Here is a 25,026-nt window from a genome sequence, read left to right on the forward strand (position 1 = left end):
AGAGGGAAAAAGGATCAAGTGAGGATCTGTTTGTTTTTTAAGGATGGGGATGACCCAAGCATGTTTATAGGTGACAGCAGATGAATAAAAAGAGATTAAATCACAAGAGTGTACCCTATGTGTGAGAAAGGGAATGGAATGCCCAGATAAAGGATTAAAGCAGAAGGGTTAACCTTTTAGAGGAAAAAAGACACATCTTCCTCAGAGGCTGAGCAAATAAGATGAGACTGAGAGATGACATAAAAAGAATTTTTGACGTGTAAATTAAAGGAAAGAGGTCACTTTTATAACTTGAATTGCTCTGCTGAATGGGCAACAGGGATGGGTTAGAAGACCTAATGAGGAAAAAGAGGTTTCAGAATAGCCATTTCAAGAGATTGTGATTGTCAATCAGGGAAGGATAAAAAGGCTATTTTATAGTAGTGATGATTCAATTGAGATTAGATGAGATAAATTTGTGTTGGATTAAGTCAGCACTGTAGTATGACTTTTTAAAATGCATTTAAAGCTTTGACCTATTCCATTTATAACCTGACCTGGTCTGTTCCTCTTTAGTCAACTTGGTGCTTTGTCTCTCTCCTACCCCACTCTTAGGCCCCATAATATTAAAGCCAAATGGTACAGATCCAGGATGGATGTAACCCATAACAGCTCAGAACTCTTGAATTAAAGATATCTACCAGCATCAGCCTCCTCAGGAACAAGGATTACATGTATATACTACCACTGACCTCTTTTCTTATACTTCTCAAACATATTCTACAGTGGGTTGGAGACAGAGCTTGAGAAGAAGGAGAAGGAGGTACTGACTCACAAGATAGTCAATTAAGATTCTATACAGTGGGAATGCCTGCCATCTAGGAGAGGGGGTGGAGGGAAGGAGGGGAAAAATTCAGAACAGAAGGGAGTACAAGGGATAATGTTGTAAAAAAAAATTACCTATGCATATGTACTGTTAAAAATGTTATAATTATAAAATTAATAAAAAAAGATTCTATACAGACAGGTTACCCATAATCATTTATATTTTCACCAGTAAATTGTTTTCCTAAATTGATATGCACCATATAAATGATCATGATCTATTCTTCCTATTGGATTCAATTTGTCAGCACTCAGTGTTAATGTTTTTCCTGACAAATTATGATCATTTATACTTTATCAATGTATAAAAAAAGGTAAATCTAGTATAGAATTTCTTCACATATCCCTGTTTGCAAACCAAGCTAGGGAGGTGGATGGACACAACATTGGTACTAAGAATGTACACAGAGCAAAACACACTTTCTTAATAAGCCAATTTGATGGAAATAGAGTCTTACATTCAACTTATTTAGTATAAATGGTTATGCCCAAAAGGCCTCTGAAGGTCCTTATATTTCCACACTAAGTTTTGTGGATAAAAATAAAAGCAATTCAATATGAAGATACCCACAAAGAAAATCTGTAAATGAACACATAACCAGATATTTAAGCAAAGAACTAGTCTTATTATGAAACACAAAACTTACATTAAAAGAAAAATATTGGGATTTTTTGAGTAACAGTATAATTCTCTAATGGTCATAGAGGCCAATACTAGGACCAATTTGTACAAGGTTCAGAAATAGGTTTTAGCTCAATGTAAAGAAAATCTTCTTGACAATTAAAGTATTCCAAAGTAGATTCCAAAGTAGAATCAACTTCCTTGAGTAGGTTGGGTTTCACTTAACAAAAGGCTTTCAAGTAAAGACCACTTGCTGGGTATATTGTAGAATTATGGTTTTGTTTTTGAACTATGGGTTGGAGTAGATGATTGTTGGGGTCCATTCCAACTTGGAGATATTATGATTACACTGTGTCACTTCTACTCCTTCCCCATTTTTTTCCCTTTTGATCCAACTCTTTTAAGATTGTAGAGAATAAGATGAAGTATTGATTTGGTTCTGGAGTGAATTTGATGAATCTGAATTGCCAATATGGACATTTAAATTAAATATATGTTTTTTTCCCCTTTTCTCAAGAAGCTTTTGCTTGATTGATATTAAGAGTACATCTTATTTTGTTTAGTTACTACCTGGGAACATTAATTTTATTTTCAAAAACAAAATCACATGTTTTAAAAAGATACCTTTCTTCTTTGAGTTAGTTAAGCATTCTTGTTCTTCTTTGATTGATGGTCTATAAGATTTTATCCGACAAAAAAAGGATCGTCTTGCACCAGAATAGAGATGAGTTGTTCCAGCAGGGAAATTTGCTTGGACTTGAAAGCCAGCTTTCACAATAGACAAAGGATAGAGAATTAGTCAGAAGAAAATGTTTTCAAGTAATAATGAAATTTTCATTCCCTAGCATTTTTAATCACTTCTTACATTTTTCTTTTTATAGTAAATGAAAAAAAATATTGCTTTTGTGCTTTGATGTTAATAGGCAAATATTAACAAAATGCCTCTAACAGATCCAAAAATGGCAATTACAAGAAAATCTATTTTAATTTTATGTAATCTCATTTTGAATTTTAAAAGATTTTTTAAACTTTAAAAATTTTTTGAAGTATAAAAGGAATAATTAGTTGACATCTTTAAATATATTTTAAATGTGAGAAGAAAAAAACTCCCAAGTAACTAGATAGTTGTGATGAGTTAGAAAAAAATCCCATAATTTTCTGTCCATTTCATATTTCACCATCATTTTCATAGTTCAGGGATCTATGATTTCATCAGTGTGGAGACTCTTTTCATTGATGCAGATCATGATTAAAGTATAAGTCAAATTATATATATATATATAAGATACACTAATAAACTTGATAGTGAGCCTGTTCAATAACTTGTTTTGGCTAAAATAATATATGTTACCACATAATAGATGAGATGCCTCCCTGAACTTGGCCAAGTTTCTTCTCACAATATAGTCATAGTCTACATCCCAAACAGAAGTGGGATTCAAACTCAAATCTTTATGTCTTTGAGGTCAGTGTTCTATCTACTATCAATTCTTTTTATATTCTCGTGTTATAGAAGTATGAATATTACATGATTTAAAGTCTGATGAAATTTACTCCTTAAAGCTGTAAGGAAATCATTATGTTTTACCAAATGAGTGTAAATGGGACTGATCAATGATGATTGTTGAGCAGGAAATAGAATAGGATTCCATTTCTTGAACAATGTCTTTTCATCTTAGAGAGAAAATATTTGAAAGCAAAAATGTCACTTGTTATACAAAATGAAGAACTTTTTGATAAAACTTTTAATAGACTATTTATAGAAGTACATTGCAGAGCCCAACAAAATATGCATATTTGAGTAAATTGATACTTAGATATATGTATGATTGATCTCAACTTTTAAACAACTAATCATAGTCTTTTAAAACAGTGATCATAGCAACACTTACTTTTGGCATCTATCACTTTCTCTCTTGAAGAAATATCAGAAGAAGAAAGCTGTTCCTTTACTTTGGCAACATCTTTTGGATGTAAGTAGTCAAATAAACTTTGTCCAGTCAAACTTGCCTAATTGGAAGATAGACTATTCATTTCAAAGCAATATAACCAAGCTACTCCCATTTTCCTTCCCTGATACATAAAATAAATATGGTTGCTTTTGTTGAAGTTCATAATAAACAAAGAAATTTTCACAGTGCAAATTTAAACTATCCATTTTATATTTAGGATAAATATTATTTATTTCCTGTACATCCTTTTCCTAGTCCTCCCCATACCTCCCTGCCTATCTCCTGCCAACAGTGAATAGAATTAATAAATTTAGTTTAATACCATACATTTCCAAATTTATATACTTGTGCTCTAATCACATGATATATATATATAATCACACATATACCCTAAAGTCATTTAGCCCTGAAAAGTAGGAAGGTATTGTTAATTAAGTTGTAGCAAAGATAGCAGTGATTCTATAAAATATTTTATAATTCTAATAAAGAATAAAGTAATTCCCAGTTTAAAAAAACACAAAGAGATGTGTAATGCTATATATAAATCAAACTAACTCTAGGATCAAAATAACAACCTAGATATTCTTTGAATTTGTGGGTGACCACTTGTATGTAGAAATATGACCATTTCTACTCACAATGATTTCTCTTATGACTACTTATAGTTTGGATACCGTCCTCCCTGCCTGAAATGTCCTTTTCTCTTTTTCAATTACTTAAGTCCTAATTTTCTGAGCAATTGTGATAGAGTTGAAAGAGCACTGTATTTAGAGAAAGAGGATCTGGGCTTAGATCCCAGCTCTGGGATTCACTCCCATTGTAATACTAGACAAATCATTTAACCTGCTTAAGCCTCAGTTTTCTTATCTGTAAAATGGGAAGAGTAGAAAGGATCATCCTTACGGTCTTTCCAGCTCTTAATTCTGTAATTGTATGACACACCACCTTTTTCTGTTCTCTGTACTTGAAAATGTTCATATTTGTTGGTGTTTAGGAAGCTCAGAGTAAAAAATTAATTAAATTTTAAAAAGGGCAGGGAAGAACTAGAGGAAGGCTCCCTGTACCTTGAGTAGATCCTTTGTAGACAATTTCTCAGAAAACATGGACAAGAACTATACAGAATGAAAAATTGTAGCTGAATTGCAAATAGATTATAATCTATGTCCACGGAAGAGATCACAGATTTATACCAAGATAGAAGAACAGCTAGAGTCTGAAGAATGTAAATAATGGGAATTCCCTTGAAATCTCATTATTTGAATTTGTAACAGTCATTTCCATTAAATTGGAACCAATTACCATCTTTCATAATTATAACTTCAAACAGTGAGAATTCAAATGCATGCAACCATTTCAGCAGATTTAGTATGGCCATTTATCTGTTTTTACCAGTTTTTCAACAATTTCTTAGTAAGTAATCTAACCCTAGCATTCTTTAGTCCCTAATAACTGAAACCACTGGCATTATCTCACTACTTTACTTAAGGGCATATTTTGAAAGAGTATTATGCAAGATTATATCAGGAACTTTTACAATAAGAATACTGCTTTTGGAATTTTGATGTTAATGAATAGAAAGAAGTTACTTGGATAGATTATATTTGTTCAAAAAAGTTAAAAATAAACTATTATAAAACTACCTTCAGTTTTTGAAAAGCAATGTGGCATACCTGATCATAATTAAGTGTTTTGGAGACTGATTTAGAGACAAACAGAATTTTTCCTCGATCACATCCAACAACAAATAGGAACCCATCTGCAACCTATAATCATAACAATAACAACAATAATGTTACATGTATTCTTTTTCATATTTTGAAAGTTTGATTTTGAACAAACTACATAGTAGCCTATAAAATAAACTGTCTTAATTTATTTTGATCTACCTCATAAGAAAAATTCAACAAAAGATAAAATGGAACCAATGTTTATAAGATCCTTAAGTTAAATCTAAACTCAAACTCATGCTTTTGAACTGGAAAGAAAATTCAGATATAGAATACATTGCTCTTAAAAGTATCATGTTTTCTTTTTATAACAATTATCTTTATAACATTTCTACTATACTAATGACATTTACTTGGGGAATCATATTAAGAAATTAGAAAAGTTTGCCAGCCTTTCAATTAATAATGCTTATAACTTAATCCAGGTTGTTCAGACCATGTGAACAAAACACTTACTACTTACTGTCTATGGGCAATGTATTCTACTTTCAGGGGAACCTCTTGTAAGTTACTCTGAAAATCTAAATTCTGTTAAAATATCCTGCATTTTCTCTTCATTCTGACTGAAGCAAATAGAAGGCATTTACCATCACATAAAACATCTTTATATTTTATTGTAAGCAGTTAGGTAGTGCAGTGGATGGAGTAACATGCCTATAATCAGTTCAGATTTGACCTCAGTCACTTATGGGGCATATCCCCCTGAGGCAGCCAGATAGAACAATGGATTGAACTCTGGACTGAAGTTAGGGAATCACATTTTTTAGAGTTCAAATCCAACCTCAGGCACTTTCTATCTGTGTGACTCTAAGCAAGTCACTTAACCCTGTTTGTCTCAGTTTCCTCATCTATAAAGTGATCTGCATAAGAAAAAGGCAAACTATTCTAGTATCTAAGAAAAACCCAAATGGGATTACAAACAGATATGATGGAAACAACTAAACAACATTTTATTGTAAAATTATTGCATAGCCAATACTTTCTAATTAGAAAAAGATTCAGCATAAATTGTAAATCCTAACAAAATAAACAAAATTGGCATGATATTAATATATGACAAGAAAATTAAGAAATGAAAATAGTTATTAAATAATATATTATTTTCTTCAATATGTATAAATATATTTTTGAATATTTTTAAATTTAAGAAATAAGGAATATTTTAAATTGAATAGCTTTAATAGGAACTTTTTACTGTAAAAAGGAGCTTGAAAAAAAGGCTAATCTCTTAGCTATTGTCATACTTGAAACTGATAATTCAGACCACATGGTCCAAAACAACACACATGACCTGATCAGCGATACTACTCTTCCCTAATCAAAGAGAGGATCAAGTTTAGAGAGATTACTCAAGAGGGTAACTTTTGAGAAAGATGAACTTAAAGCCCAAAGATAGGAAATAAAGATGGCAGCAAATGTGCCAAGTCATTTGCTGACAATCACTTAATCAGAGATTGTGAATATAGATATATAGGTCCTGAAAGAAGAGAAAATATTTGAGTAAATTTTGAGGGAGTGGGCATGCAGATGGAAAAATAATAATTGATATTTCTTTGTTATTCAGTCATTTCAGTTGTGTCCAACTCTTCTTGGAGTTTTGGTGTTTTTCTTGGCAAAGAAACTAGTGGGTTTTATTATTTCCTTCTCAGCTCATTATACAGATGAGGAAGCTGAGGCAAACAAAGTTAAGTAACTTGACTAGGGTCATGCAGCTAAGAAGTGTCTGAAATCAGATCTGAATTCAGGAAGATGAGTCCCCATTCCAAGCCCAACACTTTATTCACTGTGCAAACTGGCTAGCTCTATGGGATTGTGTGCATTCACAGATGCACACACACATATATATGCACACATGTATGTATGCAATAAATGTCTCACATGTGTACATGCATATGTATTTCTACATATAAGTGCATATATATATATATATATATATTACCTTGATGTCTGCAAAATATTTACATATGGGAAAGATTTCTGGATATCAGAGCAGCTGGTAGAATAAATGTTTGAGAGGAAACATGAAAGCACCATATCCCTTAGATGGTACACTGGGCTAAGTATAAGGAAATTATGGCCACAAACTACCTTATCACACAATTTGGTTCAGTCTTGTCTACTCACATTCCTTCTCTACCTTGTTGTCTCAGAAACTCATATACTATGGGCAAATCTGCATATTTTCTTTTTCTAACTAGGGAGGACTCAGTGTTCCAAAGATTTCCTCTCTTCCCCCTCCCCTCCTCTTCTCCCTTCCCTCCTACCTGTCCTCCCTGCAAACAAGAAGGAAAGACAAGGCTGAGAATGGAGGAAACGTGTGTCTGGACTTACCTTGAGGATTAAATGTCTCAGCTCATCATCCTGAATAAATGTAGGCTTATAATTATCTCCTGTATAAGAGCTGGTAGAGCCTAAAAATAAGGAACAAACATAAAAAGATCCTGAAAACACATTCTAGGTTGAAATATATATTGTTTTCCAGAAATCTTTTTAAACAGCAGATTGTCATGAAGGTCATAGACAACCATAAATACAACTTAGAGTGGAAGCTGGTCCCAGAGACAAACCTGTTTTTCCCCCTAACCTTAAGTGAAGGAAATATAAATAACTTACTCTGGAACTGTGACTGTATGAGATATGAAACTATACATTACTTATCTTTTAGGGTAAGAATTGGGGCAACTAGATTGAATAATAGATAGAATGCAGGGCCTGGAGTCTTCCTGAGTTCAAATCTGGCCTCAGATACCTAATAGCTATGTGACCCTGAGTAAGTCACTTAGCCCTACTTGCCTTAGTTTCCTCATCTGTACCATCACCTCTGGTACCATTCTTGAAGGCAGACCAGACCATCTCATCACTTCCTTGTGAAGACTGTCTTTTATAAAATATACTTACTGACTGGAGCTACTTCTGTAGCTCATTAAGAACAGAGGGCTCATTATCTATATCCCAGTACTAAAGAAAACTTCATCATTTCATCAAGAAGTACAACCTTATTCAAAACAGACCCCTTGAAAATCAGATTGGATCAGATAGAGATCTGTGACTCCATCTCCAAAAGGTAACAAGAATTATTAGAACAAAAGTGAAGATTGAAAAAAAATCAGAAAATGGAAAGTACCTTCTTTCAAAAACAAATAATTTTGAAAAAAGCTCAAGGAAGGAGAATTTCAAAGTCAACAAACTAGATGAAAACCTAAACCATTAAAAAAATACAGAAACCAAACTTCAAGAAATGATGATCTGAGGTATCACCTCATATTTATCAGATTGGTTAATAAGACAGAAAAGGAAAATGACAAATGTTGGAGAAGAAGGAAAATTGGAACATGCATTGATGGAGGAGTTGTAAACTGATTAAACTATTCTGGAGTGCAATTTGGAACTATGCTCAAAGGGCTACAAAACAGTGCATACTTTTTGATCTAGCAATTTCACTAGTAGATCTGTCAGCCAAAGAGATCCTAAAAAAGGGGAAAGGATCCACATGTACAAAACTACAACGATTCTTTTTGTGGTGGCAAAGAATTGGAAATTGAGGCAATGGTCATCAATCAAGGAATGATGGACCAGGTTGTGGTATATGAATGTGATGGAATACTATTGTGCTATAAGAAATGATGAGCTGGCAGATTTCAGAAAAATATGAACATGTCAGAACAACAATGAACTGATACAAAGTGAAATTAGCAGAATCAAGAGAACATTGTACACAATAACAACAACATTGTGTGATGATTTACTATGATACACTTAGCTTTTGATACAATTATCAAAAACAATTTCAAAAGACTCATGATGGAAAATGTATATCCAGAAAAAAATAATGAAGTCAGAATACAGATTGAAGCATACTACTTTCCCTTTTTTTGTTTTTTCTTTCTCATGTCTATATGCCATATGTATCTCCATTTCTTCTGATTCTCATTTCATAACATGACTAATGTGGAAATATGATTAATATGACTGTACATGTATAGATTACATTTTATTATTTAGTGTCTTGGGGAAATGGGAGGGAATGAAAGGAGGGAGAAAAATTTAGAATTCAAAATCTTATAAAAGTGAATGTTGAAAACTAATTTTACATACAATTAGAAAAATTATTATTGGAAAAATATTAAATGTGTGTGTGGGAAACAAACAAAAACCAATTAATTAATTAAAAAAACAAAAGAAAGAAATCATGAATGAAAACTGCCCAGACCTAAAAGAATCTTAAAGCAAAGTGGAAATAGCAATAGCCTGCTAATAACCTCTGGAAAGAAACCCCAAAATTAAAATGACTAGGAACCTTAGTTAAAATTCAAAGCTTAGAGTATGACAGTCAAGTATTTATGGGACACAGGAAAGGAAAGAAATAGGTAGAATTTATGATTTGAATTAAATCTTCTGCTTTCTGGTTTCTCTTGCCTTCTATGGTTTCTATGATTTGTTCTTTGGTATACCAATCTTTTGATCTGTTATAATTGTTATTTAGTCTCCAATTAATTTTAGTCCTTTCTTCAAAGGCCCACTATTTTCATTGCATTGTGGTTGGTAAATATATCCTAATGTGGGAATAAGACACCAAAACTGATAGTACTTATATTTCAAGTTTATTAGAGAGTTACAAAACAAAGTGCTAAGTAAAGTTCAGAAGGGAAAAGTCATTATAATAACCCATGAATCAGGTTAGCCTTTGTGGAGGAGATCACACTTGAGTTGAAATCAGGTTTTGTAAAGGACATTAAAATGAACCAGGGATGTTTAAAAAACAAGCTGCTGCTATTAGTTTTGAATTTTGTTCCTGTCCCATTCCAGTGAGATTGACATTTCTTGAGGATGAAACAGCAGAAAAATTCCATAAAAAACCTGATAAAACCCAAATTGAATTGACATACATATCCAGTGAACAAGTGGGAGTTAGGTTGCCTCTTTTTAAACTAGAGTGACTCTGAATGAAGATCAAAAGTTCTACATCTTCAATGGTTCTACATCTTCAATGGCTCTCACTATGTTCATGGTATTTACCAAGATTAAGACGTTTAATTCAGATAGCTTTAAAAAAGACAAAATAACATCATTCACCAGTGAAAAAGAATTTGATAGCCTCACTATAGTAAATTTGAAAACAAATTGGGCATTTGACATTCATGAAGCTGATTTTGAAAATATAAAATCCTCCTTAAAAAATGTAATTGAAGAAGTAGGAGATCGATTTAAGAGTGTTAGTGATGAATATCAGGAGTATGAGACAGATTTAAGAGAGTGAAGAATATTCAATTTAGTATGAGGAATTTAGTTGATCAAGTAACCAGGAAATTGATTGGAATGACAATAAAATATGCTTATATTTTAGAGGTCCAACAGACTTCTAAGTGGATTTGGATTAATCGAAGAAAAGTTTGCTCTGATGATCAAAAAAGCACATGTGGAGACTCTGTATGGCCTGCTTTACTATAGGGATGTTGAACAGAACAGGTTTTTCCGGAAGGCAGACATGATGAAGGCATTTAGGTCAGAAGCAGCTTGAATTTGTGTGAGTGAAGCCTTACAAATTGTTGAAGGCTTAAAATAAGAAATATGGACTGTGTGAATGCTATCTCCACTTTTAAGGGAACATATTATCCAATACAGCTCAGTATTTAGGCAGTCTTAAAGGGAAAAAATTAATAAGATAAAGTTGGAGAATGGAAGTGTTGCAGTGTTGCAAATATTATAGAAATGAGAAGATAGTTTGGGAAGGATGATCTATTTGGGCCTAATGGGAAAAATGAATTGGTATATCCCAACATGGAGGAAAGTACAAACAAACTGGAAGGAAATCTGGAGAGAACAGCTAAAGTATTGCTGAAACAGTTTGGCAAGACTTACTATAGAAGGGCAGGAGGCCATGAATTGAGTGACAGACACTTTTATTAATCTATATTCCTCTCCAGTCTTTCCAGAGCCAGTAATTCCATCCACATCAGGCTACACAACCATGATCATGAATATTTTCTGTACAAAGGTATATTTCCAAAATTTTTACATCACTTCAGTTGGAAAAAATATTCTTCCAAAAGTCTAAGTGAACATTTTAAAAAACTTAACATGGCAGATACTGAATAAATAGGCTTTCATTTGTGCTTGGAAAGGACATACCACAGGGTAGATGAAAGTGTTTATAGAGTCAAATATAAGATTATGATTAACTGTGTCATTTAACTATAATAACACATAACTTTACACATGTCTTTCTTGGAATGACACTTGCAATTTTTTCACAGAATAAAGAAATGAATAATTTAAAAAGAGCAAAATAGATTCTATTTTAACAGGCAGGAAAAAAACTTATTGATATAGAACTTGTCTCAGTCAGCCATCTCAGTATAATAAGATCATCAACATATCAGAGCTAATAAAGGAATAGGAAAACAACCTAAAATATAATAATGAGTATAATAAAAGTATAATAATGAGAAAAAGTGGTATGCAATAGAAATAATTTAACCCTGAACAATAAGCATTTGAAAATCAAAAGTAGAAATGGACAACAGAAGTAACATTTACAACAACTCTAATAATTTTATCCACAAGTTTGACCAAGATAAATTATTTGCAAAAACTAAAAATAAAAATACTCCCAGAGGACAGCACAGTAAGCACATATCCTGCCATTTGCCAAATGGAGAGAGATAACTTCTAATGGCAAAACTAGCTTAAAATAAATTCATTTGTAAAATCTTAGAAATAATGATGCACAATTATAAGAAGTATAATCTCACAAAACAAGAGAGAAGTGGTAAAAGGTAACATCAATTGAAAGATAGCTTGGTTAAGACATGCAACTAAGAAATTTCATTTCAAGAACAGAAGGGGCAGCTAGATGGCACAGTGGATAGAGCACCAGCCCTGAAGTCAGGAGAATCTAAGTTCAAATCTGATGTCAGACACTCAACATTACCTAACTGTGTAATCCTGGGTAAATCACTTGACCCCAATTGACTCAGAAAAAAAATTCAAACATTCAAAGACGAAAAGAGAAAGATGTCATATAGAATAAAAATGGAAATGATTTGCAAAAATCATCATCATAACAAATTGTGTTTTCCATCAAAGACAGTAGAACCCTAACACCTGGACCCTACCATCATAGTATCAAATGTCCTTATAGGAAAAATAGAAATGGAACTAAAGAAAAATACATAAGAAAAGCAACTGTATCAAATTGAGAATATATAGAAGATTTTAATATTGAAGGTGACAGAACTGTGAGGACTCTGACTTAAATAAAAATTATTTAAAAAAGAAGAAAATACCAAAGGTAGAAAAAATCTCAGATTTTATTAATATAAAAAGAAATGCTACTGAGAACATCAATTACTATTTACCTATGTGTGTACTCTCCCATATATTCAAAAATCTTTATAAAGATCACTTATCCAGGGCATCTTTGATAATGTTAACAAGGGAAAAGAAATAGAAGAGAATAGGCATTTAAGATTCCTTGGAAGATATAACAAAAATAATCCTAATTAATTACGTATTATAATAAAAACCAGACAAAACATAAGATGGGGATATGCATATTCCTCAAAAATATCTGCCACTATAATAGAGGAGATCCAGAACAGATTCTAGATTGAAGAGGGATTCCCTGTGGATAAAGTTATACAATTGTGCCTCTTGGTAGATAATATATTGAATACATGAAGATCCAGAATATTGCAGAATCTCCTAGATGCAATCTACAGTTACTTAATGGTGTTTTGTCTGTCCATTTACGTGGGGAAAAGCAAGAGAATGAAAATATTGATTTCCCATATTTCAACATGCATTTTGAATGGACACTCTGTGACACTTGTCCAGCAGGATGTGTATTTGGGTCATACAACACAAATGTGGAATTATTTGGATTCAGAGTTGAACAGGAAAAGAGTGGGCTGGATTATTCAAAATTCCTTTATAGACCCCAAACTTCCTATGAAAGCAAAAGTCTGGTTTTTTAATATAATTTTTTTTCTGGTGTCATTATGAGAGAGTGAGATATGGGACACAACTGTCTCAGAAAAATGGAAAACGAGTTTCATACCAAGGGCAATGCAGTTCCAGAATAGGATTAGTCTCTTCAAGTTTGTGTCTAGAGGCAGCAGGACTTTTGATTGAATCATCATTCTTCCACTAGACTGTATCCAAAAGGTCACTCTTTGCTCACTCACAATTATAAGTTGGCTGTGATACCTGGCCTGAAACACTGGCTACTGAGCTATCAGTATATGTTCAAAATAATCTTTCAAACTCCCTGGGATATAAGATTCTATTTCTTTACCTAAAATGAAAAAAAAAAATGAAAAAGGCAAAGGACAAATGCCTTTTTTTCGGATTTCATGGCCTCAGAAGGAAGAAGTCTTAAGGCTTTTCCCCTGGAATTATGGCATCTCACTTGACGTTGTGAGCAAAAAAGTCATTGAGATCTTTCAAGAGTAACTATGACAATAGAGGTAGCAAAGAAGGCTGACAGGTGTTTTTGAGAGTCTTCAAAGTCAAAATCTTCCTTTCACCACTTAGTTAGCAACAGAACCCGTTACAGAATGTCTACACATGGTCTACAGTCTCTCCAAGACAACTCCTTCCTGGAGACAAACTCCCTAGAATTTTCCATGTGGAAAAGTAGTTTCAGCAGAATAAGCTGATGGGATCTGGGAGTGTGCTAGACATCTTTGATGTCTATATGCCATATGTATCTCCAAAAGAATATAAGCTCCTTAAGAGTACAGATTATCATTTTATCTTTGTAACATCATTGATATATCAATGTCCAGAACATGGTAGACACTTAATAAATTTTTGTTAAAATTAATGGGAAAAATTTTTTTGCAGGAAATTTCTCAAATTTTCTAAAATTTTATCAAAGTCTCATTTTCAAACTATATAAGGAACAAATTCAAATTAAGAAAAGCCATTCTCTAATCATTGTTGTTCATTCTTTGTTTTTTAAAAAGGACCAAAGTAAATTAAGGGATGCTGGGTGATATCTTGACTTGAGTGTGAATTGGATTTAAGTGAGACAGAGTTGTGCAAAGCTGTCAGCTACAGAATCATTAAAATCTAGTAGCAGGACAAAAGTTCCACATCACCTACTTCACTCAACCTTTCTGCCAGGGTAAGTCTTCATAAGCTTGGGGTGATCATCTCTCTAACTCCCCAGTTGATAAATGGCTAGAGGACATGTAGTTTTCAAAGAAAGAAAGCTATCAATATGCATATTAAAAATGTTCTAAATCATTAATAATTGGAGAAATGCAAATTAAAGTAACTAAGATCCTAACTCACACTTACTAAATAAGTAAAGTTGGCAAAAAATGAAAATAATAAATGTTAAGAATTGCTATGGGAAAACAATTATTACTCTTTTAATGAAGCTTTAAAGTGGGCCAGCCGCTCTGGAAAGTAATTTGGAACCATGTATACCCTTTGATCCAAAAATAGGACTATCATTTCTCTATCCCCAAAAGATCAAGCATGAAGAAAAGGACCCATATTTTATGTCCTACCAGTTGCATTTATAGGCTTGCACCCCATCATGATCATATTCCTTGGAAATATCATCAAGATTGCATCAACCTTGGTACTCACCCCTTTTCAGTAATTCAGTACCTACTTCCCCTACTAGAAGGCTAGAGGGCAGATCACAGAACTCCTCCAAGAACCTCCATTTGAAAAGGGCTCCTAGTACCAGCTATTTATTTTCCACCAGTTTATACTTCTAGAACTGGACTTAACCATGTCCCCATACCACATTCTTTCCCCTCAGGTCCTGGGTTTTCAGCTTTCTTTTGTGCAGTACTTTTCTCTGTTAGATTAGATTAGCTCTTTGAGGGAACGGACTGACTTTCTTATTTTTATTTGTAATTTCAGAGTTTAGCGCAATGTCTGGAACATAGTTGATGTTTCAAATATTTATTCACTGATAAGGACTTGAATAAGGACAAAACTCTTATTGTTGAATCAAAGAACTAGAAGCTGAAAGAGGGTCTGTTTACTGGGATTAGCTGAACAAATTATGGGATGTACATGCATAATATTATTGTATCATCAGAAATGACAAAAGAGATAATTTCAAAGAAACCTGGCAAGATGTGTATGAGATGATACAAAGTGAAGTAAGCTGAACCAGGAAAGCAATTTATACAGTAACAATATTGTAAAAACAACAACAATTTTGAAAGGCTTAAGAACTCTGACCAATGTAATGATTAACCACAATTCCATAGGACTAATAATGGAACTCTTCTGACAGAGAGAAATAATGAATTCAAGATATAGAATAAGACACACAATTTTTTGTTATGGCCAAGTTGGAATTTGTCTCGTTTGACCTTACGTATTTGTTGAAAAAAGGTTCTTTTTTTCTAAATGGAAAAGAGGATGGTGAAGGGGAAAAATGCTTATTAGTTGAACAAAATATTTTAAAATAAATAAATGTTTAATTCATCAAGGTTAAAAAAGATTTAAGAGAAGTAAATCTGTAGACTTAATTTTTAAAAGGATTTTCATATGTAAGAAAGATCAACATATTGTTAATTAAACGGAACCAGGCAGGAGTTAGAGATAAGCATGTTTAGCTCAATATAAAAATTAACTTCTGTGATTCAGACTTGTGATACAGATTGTGCAGAGTGAGTTCCATGCAACTGGAGATCTTCAAACAGAGACTGAACAGTTGTTTGGAAAGAATGTTGTAAGGGGGTTTCCCACAGGAGGATTAGACTAGATGATATTTTGTTGCCAACATTAAGATGCTATGATTGATTTGTATCTGGGATAAAAGCTTAAGGAAAATGTTATTTAAACTTCATGGAAGTCTTCACTGATGATGACAAATCAAGTAACCTATTATGCAACAGAATTTTATTAAAAATTGTGTCCCAGGAAATTCCCTTAAAAGAAGCTCCCCCGTCAATTCCCACCACTAGCCATTTCTTTGCCATCACTAGGAGCATCAGGACCTTTGCCTCTTCCATTTGACCTGTAGGGTCCCTTCCCTACTGTGTCATTTAGTATACAGCATACATACTAAGTGAATTAGACTATGAGTACTTTAATAGGTCTCACATGAATCCCACAGTGTTATAGAAATTGCACTGACTCTGGAATGAGAAGACATGATTTCATATATAGCCTCTGGTGATTAACAACCTATGTACATCCCTCCACACATCTCCTTTCTTGTTCTAGGCCTTCTGGGGAACACTATGCTTTACTTTCTAATTCCTTGTCCCCTTGTTCTATTACTGATCACTCCTTGCTAAACTTCAACCTCAAACCTCAAAGTGGATTACTTCCACTATTCATCACCTTCACTCTTACATGCTACTGAAACAAGTTAGAGGAAGCCACAAATCCATGCTGATTGGTTCTATTGCAAATTTACATTATATAAACTCAATTGGGCCCTCATGTCAGTAAAATCATTTTACCCATTATAAAAAAATGCTATCCACTTCCAGAAAAAGAACTGATGAACTCTATTGCAAATTGAAGCACTTTTTTTCACTTTATTTTTCTTGTATGTGTCTGTGTGTTTTGCAACATGGATAATATAAAATATGTTTTGCAGGACTTCAGATGCACGTCATACTGCTTGCCTTCTCAAAGTATGGGGAAGGAGCAGGAGGAAGGGAGGGAATTTGAAACTCAGATTTCAAAAAAAATTAAGTATTTTAAAAATATATATTGGGAAATATTTAATGAAATAAAAATATTTTTAAAATGCAATTCTTTATTCCTCTCTCATTGGTCTTACTCACCATCACAGTGTCTATTCTAAATCTTATCCTTCTTCAAGAAGCTCAAGTGATCCCTCCCCTTCCACCCTCTCAGCTGAAGACCTTACTTTATATTCACTAAAACAAAATTTTTGAGGCCCTCTATTAAGGGGGCTTTTTATCTTATATCCCTCTGACATCTCCTCATCTTCGTTTTTAACTCCAGCCTCTACTGAAAAAAAGTGATCCTTCTCCTTTCCTAGGCCAATCCCATTACACACATACTTGAGTCTCTTTTCTTCTGCCTCTTTTAGTACGTTCCTCCTCCCTTCATCTCCATTCTCTAATCTTCAGTCTTCCCCTACCAACTGGCTCCTTCCCTGCTGCCTACAATTAAGTTCATGATTCCCTCAGCTCAAAAAATCCTGATGATCCAATCATCTCTGCTAGCTCTCATCCTCCATCTCTTCTCTTCTCAATTAAACTCCTTTTGAAAGCTTTCTATCTTAGATGCTTCTGCTTACTGTCCTCCTACTCTCTCCTAAACCCACTTCAGTCTGACTCCCAGTGTCACCATGTAACTACAACTACCTTTTTCAAAGTTACCAATTATCTCTTAATTACCAAATCTGATAGCCTGCTTAATCCCTCTGATCTCCCTCCAAAATTGGACTTTGCTGAGCATCCTCTCCTAGATACTCTCTCCTTTCTGAGAGTTCTTTTGATCTCTCTTGGGCTTCCTCCTTCCTGTCTGTTCTTTCTGGCCTGAGACTTTTCCAGAGTGTTTTCACTAATTGTATTCTAGAGTTCTATTTTGGGTCCTCTTCTCTCTGTACGCTAAGATCGTTTCCCATGGATTCAATTTTCATCTCTAAAAAGATGATTCCCAGATCTTTATATCTATCCCTATTTTCTCTCGGGCTCTAAGAGTCCACTGTCACCACATGCAAATTGAACAATGCAAAATGGATGTCTCATAAATATCTAAACTTAACCTATCTTATTATATTTCTTATCATATACTTCCCTTCATACTTATGTGGAGCACCACCAAGGCTTCCATCACTCAGCTTCTTCCTCCAATCTTTGTTCTCATTCACCATCCATATCCAATTAGCTGCCAAGTCTTCTTGATTCTTCCTTCACAATATTTATTATTTCTGTCCTCTGTGCATACAACTACCATCCTAGTTCTGGCCCGTATCACTTTTCCCCTATACTTGTATATTATCTTTTATTTGATCTCTCTGCTTCAATTATCTCCCCACTCTAATCCATCTTATACACATCTACCAAAGTTATTTTTCCAAGAAAGCCATGTCCATGTCACTTCGTTGTTTGATAAATTTCAAGCACTCTATTACCTTTAGGATCAAATACAGCAAAAAATTAAAATTTAAGGTTTTTGAAAACTGGACATCTTGCATTTTATTTCTTCCTTTACTCTAGGGACTAGCAGGACCAGTTCACTTGTTATTCCTCAAAAAAGGTGCTCCATCTCTCATTCATCCCTTTGACTCATGTTCCCATACTTTGAATGTTCTTTCCCTATTTTTTTTTCTTGACAAAGATACTGTAGTGGTTTGCCATTTTCTTCTTTAGTGGCTTAAGGCAAATAGGAATAAATAACTTGTCCAGGATCACGTGGTTTTTGTGTCTGAGGACAGATTTGAACTCAGGTTTTTCTGAATCCAGGACACCACTAGCTTCATTAAAGACTCAGATCAAATGCCATTTTCTGTAGGATTCTTTCCTAATCCACTAACAACACAGCCATCTGTTTTATGCCTACTTTCCTTCTACTTTTGAAATGCCTATTTATTTACATGACCCCTCACCCATTCATATGTAAGATTCTAGAGACAGCAACACAACTGAAAAGTAGCCCTCACTAGTATAAATCAAGAAATTACCACATACTGAAAGACAAATGCTTTCCCACTCACCTTTTAAGGACTTCAAGTGCTGTACAGTCATTCTCAATACGGTAAGTTTGTCCAGTTTACGGGCTGTAGGATTGCACTGGGGGATCATAGCAGATAGTTCTTCAATTAAGTTATTCATTTTATCTCTTCTCCGTTTTTCTGTCTGACTGTGAGCTTCTCTGAAAAAAATTTTTTTTTCATTTCAGTATAAGATTCCAAAGAATCCAGTGACTGATGCAAGAATTATCTTAGGGGATAAGCCCAGAAAGTAGATCTATCTAAATTTTCCTTTTTTTTTTTTTGTAATACTTGACCAATAGGATCATAGAATCATATGTTTAGAGAGAGAAGGGCCATGGAATCCAATTCCCTCATTTTACAAATGGGGAAACTGAAGCACAGAAAGGTGGAGTGCCTGCCCAGGGTCACATAGCTTCTAAGTATCTGAGGTAAGATCTAGCTCAGGTCTTGCAGATTTAAAGTCCAGTGTCTATTCACTACTCCAGGCTGTGGATAAAATTTTCTTTGGATTTCTATAAACTAATGAAATTCTTTTTTTAACCTTTTTTCTTTCCATTCCCATATTCTTCTACACATTAATTCTCAAGTAGATTAGGCTTTTCCACTGCATTTGTCAGTGGTTTATATTCAAATGGAAAGTAATGACAACTAGGTTATTGACATAGGCAGTTAGAAGGGGCAATGAATAGAGTGAAAGGCCTGGAGTCAAGAATAGCTGCATTCAAATCCAATCTCAGACACTAACTAGTTGTATTAATCTTTTGCTGACTCAGTTTCCTCATTTATAAAATGGGCATAAAAATAGCACCCACCTTTCAGGATTTTTGTAAGGCCCAAATAATTATAAGGCTGTTAGCAGAGTGCTTTGGCACATAGTAAGTGCTCTATAAATGTTAGGAAGAGAATGATGAGGATGAGGATGGAAATGCAAGTTCAAGGTGGGTTCCAGACCTGTTATTTCCTCACTGTGGGTAACCTCTGATATAAGAATGCTTTTTACAAAAGTAGATTAGATTTTCTTAGCGAATGGGTGGAGCATAGAGAGCTTCCCCTGGTCACATAGTTAATGTCCAAAGCAGAACTGACAGAAGTCTTCCTGACTCCAAGGTTAATTATCCACTATATCATAAGTATCAAACACCCAATGTGTGCAACACTCCCAGTTGCTGCCAGAATTAAATTAAAATGTATGTGGGAAATATTTAATAAAATAAATAAAACATGATGGAATACAGATGTTAATCTATGGTTTTCTCAGTCAATATTTAGCCAACAATGATCCTTTTGGACTGTATAATGGCCCCTAGTTCTATTTAATTCTGAATTTTCACTACACCATTAATGCATTAGTAGCCTTTCAGTTGTGTTTAACTCCATGATGTCTTTTTGGGTTTTCTTGGCAAAGATAATAGATTTGCCATTTCTTTCTTCAGCTTATTTAATAGATGAAGAAACTGAGGCAAACAGGGTTAAGTAATTTGTTCAGAGTCACACTGTTAGTAAATGTCTGAGGCTAGATTTGAACTCAGGAATATAAGTCTTTCTGACTCAATGTTGGGCAGTTTATCCACTATGCCTCTTGATTGCCACCACACCATGTACTTCTTAATACTTGTATACTTTACTCAAATTCAAAGCCTTCATTACCAGATAATTTCTGAATTGAAAATGCTGTTATTATCTTTATGGCTGTCAATTATTGAATTTTCTCTTTGCTTTTTGATTATGAATTAGCTGTAACATAAAATAGACCCAGAAACTAGACAGCAAGTCTATATAAAAGGACTAAGATAATTGCTTTGAGAAGAAAGTTTGGGACAAACTGCTTCTATCTGAGGTCCACTAACCATGGGAAGCAGTCAACCAAAAAAAGATTTAAGAGAGATTTCATCAAAGAAAGATTAATCAACCAGTTTGTAAATTATCAGGGCCTTGGCTTTTTTCCGCTGCCTATTTCTGGACCATTTAGTTTATTAGCAATTCCATCAAAAAGTGGGCAAAATGGAAAGGAAACACAATGGAAATGACTCAGTCCTGCCAGTTAATAGTTATGATACAATTGGTTAAAGATTTGATGGAAGAAAAGGTCAAAACTTTGGACCAAAGGACCAAAATAATGACTCAATAATGTATTATATAAGTATTTTAGTCATCTTTCCAAAGATATTTAAAGGCTAGCTATATAACCTGGATCTGTTTTCCACTATAATTTCCAAATTATAACACAATTTAAAGAACTGTACAATTTTTTAAAAAAAAAATTAGCATTAAGAAGGATAGCAAATGAGAGGAAACCATTACTACCCAGTATTTTTTCTTTTATTAATAAGAATAAAAAGTTAAAAGTCAAGAAGGCAATTCATTTCTGACAACTTCCAAAAATATCAACTAAAGACTGTTCATTAAAAACAAATATTACTAAAACATCAACCAACTCACATATTAATGTACCTGAAGGACTTCATTTTCACTTGTTCACCATCTTCCATTCTACAAGAGAATAGAATAAAACATGAAGCTATATGGAAAAAAAATCTTTTTCATTAGTTTAAGAAGAGAAATCAAATATCCAGTGTCATGAAATCTAAGTAACCTGAATCCTCCTAAATCCTTGATTATAAGTCATGACCTGGCACACATAACTCTCAACAACTCTCAACACTCCAATGAACACTGCTATAAACACTCTAATCTCTTCTCAGAGAAAAAAGACAATGTTACAATGACTTACCTATCTTACCTACATGTAAAATTTAGCTATTTTTGGCAAATCTCTTATCAGTCTTTCCTTTTGGCTTCTTAAATCCCAAGAAATCTTCTAAGACATAGTCTCTATAAGTTACTAGAAAGGGTACTATTTCTAGAAGTGGCAAAAATGGTATTGATTAATAAATTAAAGTTTAATAGCCACAGAACTTTGTGCTATCATAGTAAGGAGGAAAACTAGAGGGAAGAAAGGAGAAAGTTTTCATGGAAAAAGTTAAGAGTGTTTCAATGCTAATTTTATAAACATCATATTATATACATTTTGTTGTTTAGACATTTTTTTCAGCCTTGTCTGCCTTTTAGTGACCCCATGTGGAATTTTCTTTGGAAAGATATAGGAGTTGTTTGCTATTTCCTTCTCCGGCTCATTTTACAGATGATGAACAGAGGCAAACCAGGTTAAATGATTTGCTCAGGGTCACACAGAAGAATTTGAATTTAGGTGTTCCTCATTCTAGGACCTATGCACCACCTAGCTTCCTATTCATACATATATACACACACATGCATGCATAATATATACTGTATATGTATGTGCATGTATATCCATTATGTGTTTATATGTTATGTATGTGTATATATGTTTAGACATATGTATGTATATATAATAAATTACCAATCACGTACAGAGATTGACCAAAAAAATAATAATTTAATAAAATTGATCAATAAATATATTGGCCACAGAATGATCTAAACCTAAAATAAATCACTAGGAAAATAAGAATTTTAATAAAAAAATTAAACTATGGTTTCTACTTCTATAGCATCAATGGTGAATTGATTCAGTTAGTTACTAATGTTCCTATCCATCAGAAATATAAACATTAGAATACTAATTAATATGAAGTGAATTAACAAACTTTTTTCAGCATTAACATTTTATCTGTGATTGACTTGAGTCAGATTTAATCAATCAGAAAGTATTTATTAAGTGCCTACTATGTGTTAGGCATCGCAGATAAAAATTGAAACAATCTCTATTTGCTAGAGAAGTAATAGTATCTTCTGATAAAGGTATTCTTAAAGAAATAATTACACATTCCAGAAATAAAAAGGGGGCAGTATCACATAAACAATATACACTTTCATGGGAATAATTTTCTTTTTCCCCCACTGAAATAATTATTAGTTATTTTGAAAATAGCTGATGATTTTACCTGCTTTGAAGATGATCCATAACAATTTCAACAGCTTCTCTGCAGAAATAATAAAAAAAAAAGGATGAACAAATTAAGATGTACTTTTCTCTTTCCCCTTTTTTACACTGATTTCACAATTAGAAGTAAAGCAGAAAATAAATGATAAATAATGATGCTCTTCAATAGGTCAGCTGGAATCATGGAACATATATACTTTAACATATAAAACTAGATGTTAATGTGTTTAAATAGAACAAATAGGGTCATCACAGCAGTTATTTATTAAAGTTCAGGGTAAATGTGGCTCCAGAATGTGAAACACACACTGTCCTTAAATTTAAACTTACTCTCAATTATTAATGAGACCTTTGAGTAAACAGTTCTCATACTTTTTGGTTTTAGGATTAGATCAAATTAGTGAAGGCCTCAAGGAGATTTTGCTTGTGTGAGTTACTTCTTGTTATTAACTGTATCTGAAGTTAAAACTGATAAAATTTTAAAATATTTACTTCTTAAATTATTTATTTTAAAATATTAACTTAAACTATTTAAAATATTTATTTATTCAATTAGTAATAAGTCTATTATGTGTTGATGAAATTTATTTTTATGAAAATAACTTTTTCCAAGCCAATAAAAAACCAGTAAGGAAACTGTTACATGTATTTTTGCACATATCTTTAGTGTCTGGCTTCATATAAGACAGCTGGATTCTCATATCAGCCTCTCTGTTCAATCTATTGTGATATGTTGTTTTGATTAAAGTACATGAAAAAAATCTGCCCTCATGCAATGATGTAGTTGAAAAAAGGAAGAGTATTTTAATAGGTAAGTAATGTCCTGGTATTATTGTGAAAATATTTTTGAACTTGAAGATCTCCTGGAAGCATCTCAGGGATACTTAAGGCCAAATGCTGAGAACTGCTATTTTAGGCCTTTGGAAACATTTTGTAACTTAAGACATTTAGCTTGCTACTAACTACCATATTTTATTTATATTTTCTATAACTATATATTATTATATTACATATTATATTTCTGCTAATACCTACTCTCGAACCATCTTTTCCCAAATTATAATGTGTTATATTTATTTGTGTATTTCTTGCTTCTCTCACTCCCAGACTATAAGCTATTTGCTGTCATTATTTGATAATGATTGTTTATAATTATAAAAAGCTTTAAGGTTTACATAGTGTTTTACATACATAATTTCACTTTATCTTCACACAAACTCCTCCAGGTACAGTTTATAATCTCCATTAAAAAAAAAATGCAATGGAGTAATTATCCCAGAGGGACAAGAGATTTAAATGTCTGTGTAAGAGTTCAAAGCCAGGCCTTTCTCTAAATTTAGTCCCTTCTCCATTCCCACATCGTGCCTCTCTTGGTTTTCAGTTTGGTATTCCTGGTGTTCAGGACAATACTTTGTACAACGAAGAGATTTCTCTACATTAAGTTGTAAACTCCTTGAGGGCAGAAACGGTCTGTCTTTTTATTTGTCCAGTGCCTAGCATACATAATATGTGCTTAACACATACGTTTCCTGACTTTTGATGAGCTGAAAGACAAACCAAGGATAATTTATTAATTTTATATTTACTCTTTCCCACTGACATTCAGTGTTGGAGGAGAAAAGGAGGCATATGTCAGACATGTTGCAGAGGTGAAATCAGCAGGCCTTGGCAAAAGATTGTATATGGCATGTGAGAGACAGTGAGGAGGTAATGATATCTGGTCAGTTGTGAGCCCACAGGACTGGAAAGACGGTGTTGCCCTCTACAATACTAGGGAAAGGAGGGAGGGGACTTAGAAAGATGAAAGAATCCTGTTGTTTCTTGGATTTTTCTTACATATTATATCCATTGAATTATTGTTATCATTTCATCTTGCAAAACATGCAGAACATCTTCATTAGTATGTGAATCAGGGAAATTTTCACTGATATAAGAACATAGAGATTATACTATTTTTTTTTCTGCAGATACTCTGCATTCCATTGTAGTCTACTACATACTCAGTATTCTTGTATTTTAGGAGAGCTTTGTGAGGCTGATGATTGATAAATTGCTCATAAAGATCAGGACAGAAGTTATTAATTCCATAGTGCTGTATCTCTGCATCCTGAAATGCTGATGCATAGTAAAACTCAAGGAATATAAGCTTGCAATATAAATTCAGGATGCAATGGAAAGAACAATCCATGTAAAGATTCCTTTTGAAACCAGTTGCACCTACATGGTGCAGTGAATAGACTGCCAACTTGGAGTCA

The 25,026-nt window shown here is 33.3% G+C and overlaps 1 protein-coding gene across 6 annotated transcripts in view; it reads right to left on the minus strand.

Moving 5' to 3' along the window:
- Positions 1-25,026, minus strand: part of BMAL2 (basic helix-loop-helix ARNT like 2) — a 90,996-nt gene that overhangs the window by 35,154 nt on the left and 30,816 nt on the right. For 4 of the 6 annotated variants that reach the window (XM_074268771.1, XM_074268770.1, XM_074268766.1 and 1 more), the window contains exons 2-8: positions 22,773-22,811; positions 21,286-21,336; positions 18,847-19,004; positions 7,497-7,576; positions 5,109-5,201; positions 3,379-3,496; positions 2,111-2,254 (exon numbers count right to left, since the gene is read on the minus strand). In XM_074268771.1, the coding sequence (XP_074124872.1) occupies positions 2,111-2,254; positions 3,379-3,496; positions 5,109-5,201; positions 7,497-7,576; positions 18,847-19,004; positions 21,286-21,336; positions 22,773-22,792 (664 nt within the window). In that variant the 5' untranslated portion in view covers positions 22,793-22,811. The remainder of the gene's footprint in view (positions 1-2,110; positions 2,255-3,378; positions 3,497-5,108; positions 5,202-7,496; positions 7,577-18,846; positions 19,005-21,285; positions 21,337-22,772; positions 22,812-25,026) is intronic. The other 2 variants (XM_074268768.1, XM_074268769.1) reach the window with 1 other exon arrangement.

Source organism: Sminthopsis crassicaudata, chromosome 5 (genome assembly GCF_048593235.1).
Source record: "Sminthopsis crassicaudata isolate SCR6 chromosome 5, ASM4859323v1, whole genome shotgun sequence".
NCBI lineage: Eukaryota > Metazoa > Chordata > Mammalia > Dasyuromorphia > Dasyuridae > Sminthopsis > Sminthopsis crassicaudata.